The 6120-nt window shown below is 38.6% G+C and overlaps 1 protein-coding gene across 1 annotated transcript in view; it reads right to left on the bottom strand.

The window, feature by feature from the left end:
- The window catches only part of MICU3 (mitochondrial calcium uptake 3), a 123352-nt gene that overhangs the window by 93656 nt on the left and 23576 nt on the right, over positions 1–6120 (bottom strand). Inside the window, exon 3 of the mRNA XM_017867196.1 lies at positions 6061–6117. Within this exon, the coding sequence (XP_017722685.1) occupies positions 6061–6117 (57 nt within the window). The remainder of the gene's footprint in view (positions 1–6060; positions 6118–6120) is intronic.

Raw genomic sequence — 6120 nt, 5'->3', positions numbered from 1 at the left:
ACATGATATAAATGATGAATTGATGGGTGCTGACGAGTTGATGGGTGCAGCACACCAACATGGCACAAATATACATATGTAACAAACCTGCACGTTATGCACATGTACCCTAGAACTTAAAGTATAATAAAAAAGAAAAAAAAAGAAAAAAAGAAAATCTGTTGTTCAGTGTAACCACCTTCATCAATTATCCTAGCTACATCTTCTAGATCACCTGCTACACCTTGTACATCATCATTTCCCACTTCACCTTGCACTTTTATGTTATGGAGACGGCTTCTTTCCTTAAACCTCATGAACCAATCTTTGCTAACTTCCAACTTTTCTGCTACAGCTTCCTTACTTTTCTCAACTTTAAAAGAATTGATGACAGTTAAGGCCTTACTCTGGATTAAGCTCTGTCTTAAGGGAATGTTGTAGTTTGGTCTTCTATACAGACCACTAAAACTTGCTCCATCTCAGCAGTAAGGCTGTTTTGTCTTCTCATAATCTGTGTGTTCACAAAGAGCACTTTCAGTTTCCGTCAAAAACTTTTCTGCTGCATTCACAACTTGGCTAACTGTTTGCACAAGAGGCCTATCTTTTGGCTTATGTGGTATTTCAACATGCCTTCCTCATTAAGCTTAATCCTTTGCAGCTTTTGATTTAAAGTGAGAGATGTGCAACTCTTTCTTCCACCTAACACTTAGAGGCCATTCTAGGGTTAGTAACTGACCCAATTTCAGTATTTTTGTGACTCAGGGAACAAGGAGGCCTGAGGAGAGGGAAAGAGACTAGGGAACAGCTGGTCCATGGACTAAACCACACATAACATTTATTCTTTGCTGTCTTATATGGGTGTGGTTCATGGTGCATGGTACAATTACAACAGCAAGGTCAAACATAACTGATCACAGATTACCATAATATACAATAGTAATGAAAAAGCTTGAAATATTAAAAGAAATATCAAAATGTGACACAGAAACATTAAGTAAGCATATAATGTTGGAAAAATGGTGCCAACAGATTTGCTCAATTCAGTGTTTCCCCAAACCTTGAACTTGTAAAAAATGTAGTATCTGTGAAGCACAAGAAAATGAAGCACAACAAAACGTATGCCTATATGCATCTGGCAAATTCTTCAATATTCTGGGTAAAAGCAAGCATATCCTCACATCTCAAGATATGCTGCCTTGAGAAAAGAGGCTGGAAAAGATATAAAGAAACATAATAATGTATGACTATTTGCGATTATTATAGATATGAAAGAGATACAAAATTTGTCTAACTAGTTTTCCACTCCAGAGTAATACTCAAATATGTTGCTTGAAGCTTCTTAAGACAAACAAATCATAAAATAAGATCAAGTCTTCTGCACAATTAAGTAAAACACTGAAGTATGTTAAGCAATCTAATCATTTTTTTATTCTGGGCCTGAAAAACAAGGCAGTTCTAGAACAAAAATTTTTCCTACTAATAAAAATAGAGCTTTAAGGCTAAAACTTTGAGGTTCTAATCAGAATCATCTCTTTATAATATATATAATGGTCAAAGCCACAGTCCACTAAAAAATTTGGCAACCCAAACTTACACAATTAAAATAAATACAGTGCCACGTGACCTGATCTCCCAAAGCCTGGAATTTTGACCTTTACTGAAGTCATCCCAATTCAAATGCTAAAAATAACTGCTTTAGCTGAACAAAATATCAAACTCAATTCTCAGTGTATGTTCCATACAAATATTTAGCATGAGCTTATTTATTCAACAAATAGATATTGTGCCTATCAGGCTATGACGCTTACCAGGCAATGAAGATATAAAGGTGACAAAGATGAACACAGTGCCTCTCCTTAAGGGGCTTAAGACAAGTAAAGAAGACAAACAATGACTAAATAATTACAAAAAAGTCATTATCTGAAAGTAGAGAGAGATATTTCAACAAATCTATGGAGTCAGGGAAGGCCTTCCGAGTTCAGAGCTAATGTCTTTGACATAAAAATCTTCAAGGCTATCATATAAGAGAACCGTATTTCTGTAAATTACTGTTGCTCACTTCCATCAGTTAAATTACTCTTATAACACATACAGGTTAATTTACATGCCAGGCTTATGCTCAGCAGCATATTATACTTAAAAGAGATTTTATAAATCAGAAGTTCTTAGCTATAGTTTTAAACATCGAAATGAATCATTTCTAACACTTCAGGAAAATAAAAAACAATAAATGGGCTGGGTGTAGTGGCTCACGACTGTATTCCCAGTACTTTGGGAAGCTCAGGCAGGCGGAACTTGAGGTCAGGAGTTTCAGAGCAGCTTGGCTAACATAGTGAAACCCTGTCTCTACTAAAAATATAAAAAACTTAGCTGGTCACGGTGGCAGGCGCCTGTAATCCTAGCTACTTGGGAGGCTAAGGTGGAACAATCGCTTAAACCTGGGAGGAAGAAGTTCCAGTGACAGAGATCACGCCACTGCACTCCAGCTTGGGCAATGGGGCGACACTATGTCTCAAAATAATAATAATAATAATAATAATAATAATAATAATAATAATAAATGAAGTGGCAGCATAGGTTTAAAATAAAATTTCTTTTTCTTTTTTGAGACAAGTCATGCCCTGTCCCCTAGGCTGAAATGGTATGGTGCAATAATAGCCCACAGCAGCCTTGAATTCCTGGGCTCACGTGATTCTCCTATCTCAGCCCCACTGAGTAGCTGGGACTACAGGTACATGCCACTAAAATAATATTTCTGAAAAATGGCAGATTGACCCCACGATTCTCTTTCAACATCTTCGTCCCCTAACCACATTAAATTCACACTAAAGGAGTATGAAAAGGTAAAAATACAAAAGAGCTAAGATACAGAAAAGGAGTGGAAACTAAAACACTCAAGAGAATTTATAAAATTTTTACAAAATTGAAGAGATGGAGGAGTCATAACTGACTTAAGAGAACAGAGGCACTACCTGAGTTCTGCAGAGAAGACCAAATGGAAGTAAGGTATTAATATTTGCTATACAGAATCCCAAAATGGACAAGGCCTTGGGAACTATGGAGCTATGGAGTCAGAGTAAGTAGTGGGGCTAAAAGCAGAGGATGAGATAACAATACCTAAGTATATCAGCAGATACTCACTAACATACATACTCTTACATACATGTGCACATGTGTCTGCTTCCAGAAGACTACAGCACCTCCCATCTCTCCTATTTTTTGTAGAAGTTCAACAGCATCAGAGAAAAAGAGCTATAAAATACTGACATTTGGACGCTACATTAATAAAAAGCCCAGATCACCAAACGAAAGGACATGTTATGCACAGAGACCTTCTGAGAGGTTCTCAAGTAACAGACAGGTACCAATCACAAATATGTGAGGAAAACCTCCAAAATGAAAGCAAGAGCTTACAGAATCAAACAGAAATAAAAAGGAACCTGGAAGAAAAAAAGCAATGCACAGAGAAGGCCAAAGTTATAATTTATATCCTTAGAAGGCAAAACAAAGTTATAATTTATAGCCTTAGAAGGCAAAACAAAGATATAATTTATATCCCTACAGCAAAAAGAGAAAATATAGCAGCCATGAAGCAAAATAGAATGCTATAACTCATGAACATCAGAGAACACAAAATCGTTCTTTGAATTAAAAAAGTAGAACAGTAGAAATAAAAAAAATTCAGTAGGAAGGTTGTAAGATAAAGTCTAGGATATCTCCTATAAAAACAAACAGACGAAAAGATTTTTAAAAAATGAAATATAAGAATGATTAGAATTAGATTAGGATCTGTCAGGAAATTTAACTTCAAACAAACAGCAGTTCCCAGAAAAAGAGAACAGAAAGAGGGAGAAGAGAAAAATCATTAAAGAAATAATACAAGAAAATTACACAGAATTTTTTAGACATGGATTTCCATATTGAAAGGCCTCTTAAAAACCTAGTACAATCAATGAAAAAATACCCACACCGAAGCTCATTACTGCGAAAATTTCAAGTACCAGAGATAAAGAGAAGATCATAACAGTTTTTGGAGAGGGAAATACAAAAGACACGACAATCAGAATGCAGGACTAGAGGCTAGGGAAGGGTAAGACACAGGACTTTAGCATTATTTGACTTCTAAAACAACGAACAGAAATTTTCATAAACATTAAGCAATAATAACATAAGTGCACAAAAGTAGACAATAAATAAATGGAAAAAAAATATATATATAGAGAGAGAGAGAGAGAAAGAGAAATTGAGAGAGAGAGAGAGATGGAGTTTCGCTCTTGTCACCCAGGCTGGAGAGCAGAGGTGTGATTTTGGCTCACTGCAACTTCTGCCTCCCAGGTTCAAGGGATTCTCCTGTCTCAGCCTCGCCAGTAGCTGAGATTACAAGCGCCCACCACCACGTGCCCAGCTGATTTTTGTATTTTTAGTAGAGATGAGGTTTCGCCATGTTGGCCAGGCTTGTCTCGAACTCCTGACCTCAGGTGATCCACCTGCCTTGACCTCCCAAAGGGCTGGGATTGCAGGCATAAGCCACCACGCCCACCCAAAAAATAAACGTATTGAACGTTCTTTAGTAGTACCATTGTTTTAAATATACTGTGTTAACTCATTTAACTCTCATAACACCCTAGGAGACTATTAGCCTCATTTCACAGGTGAGGAAACTGGCATTGACAGGTCAAGTAATTTCTCCATAATGACACACAAGTAGCAAGTGGTGGAGTCAAAGTTCTAGTTTTCTGAACGTGGTCTTTTTAAAAACTGTGCGATACCATCTTTCAACTGTAAAAGTAAAATTAATTTCAAGAAAGAAAAGAAAATACTACTTGAATTCCCTACCTTGCTGATCTGTTCCCAGCTCAACTATGGTTAATCAAAAGTTCTGTCATCACGAATAACACTATGCTCCTTGCCAAGCCACAAAAGAGTATGTGTATGTGTGAAGGGGGTGGGGGTGGAGGTTTGAGGGTATTTCCTAGTATTTTGAATATTCATGTATAAAAGGACTTTATGTTATGTGCTTGTGATCTGCTGATGGTCCATAAAGCAGATTCTGTAACCTAATTGTACTGACAACCTCCACCAAAGGAACTGATGAACTTACATCAGATCACCACTGTGTATTAAGAAAAGAACAAAGGCTATATAAATTGCATTAAAGTTAAAAACAGCATAGCTCCCTGTTTCCTAAATTATTTTCATCTACGCCTTTCACACTCTTCGAGTCTTGAAAGGAAAATCTCCCTAGACAATTTTCCTAATCATTTACATGACTATTAAATATACTGATGTGACAAAAAAAATCATGCTCCTTTACTCACTGTTGCCTTTCACACACCTTTACCTTATATTATTAACTACATAAGGACAGTTGAACATTTTCATGTGACTTTCTTCTGAAGGAGTTAGCGTCATGCACAGCCTCCTACATTTGCTATCCTATCCATTTTGTGTTTTATTGTACCTACTGATGGGATTCTGGCTTTAGTCGGGGAGGGAAAGAGAGAGAAATACATGTCTCTTTTTCAACAATTTTTTTTTTTTCTTTTCCAACCTGGTAACATCATCATTCCTTGGGTATAAGGAGGTTAGCATGCAGGTTTAGCATTTCCTTTCTTGGGACTAATAAATTCCCATATGCTAATGCAGTGGCTTTTGAGATCTCAGACCACTGCTTCGAAACTCATCCTAATGCAACAGACCTCCTGGGTCATTTGCTGTCGCCCTGCGCAATCTAGGTGTTCCTTTCCCCCACACCTACAGCGGTCCACTTTCTGCCTGTCATGGCCTTCATTTCTGAATCTTTTTTGTAAGAGGGGAGGGGTGTTGGTTTTGGGTTTGTAACGATACTTGGTAGCTGCAGCCACCTTTAAGGTCCTGATGCATCAGTGACAGCATCACCTGTCTTCCCAACACGTGGGTGACCGGATCCCAGGCTGTCCGGTCTAGGTGTCAGCCTCGCTCACGGGAAGTTCCCCACCCGCGGCCACAGCGCCCGCACCGTCCCACATCCTCCAGGGTCCTGCGCACCAGGCACGAAGGTCACAGCCCCCGCGCAGGAGTGACGCGCGCCCGCGTACTCACCGTCTCCTTGGCAGCCGCCACCGGGATGGGCAGCATCCCCCGGCCCCGGGGCGGGTCCTC

This window comes from Rhinopithecus bieti, unplaced genomic scaffold (genome assembly GCF_001698545.2).
Source record: "Rhinopithecus bieti isolate Rb0 unplaced genomic scaffold, ASM169854v2 scaffold_2888, whole genome shotgun sequence".
Taxonomy (NCBI): Eukaryota; Metazoa; Chordata; class Mammalia; order Primates; family Cercopithecidae; genus Rhinopithecus; species Rhinopithecus bieti.
The sequence above is the reverse complement of the archived record's forward strand: the minus strand, read 5'-3'. Positions and strand labels throughout refer to the sequence as shown.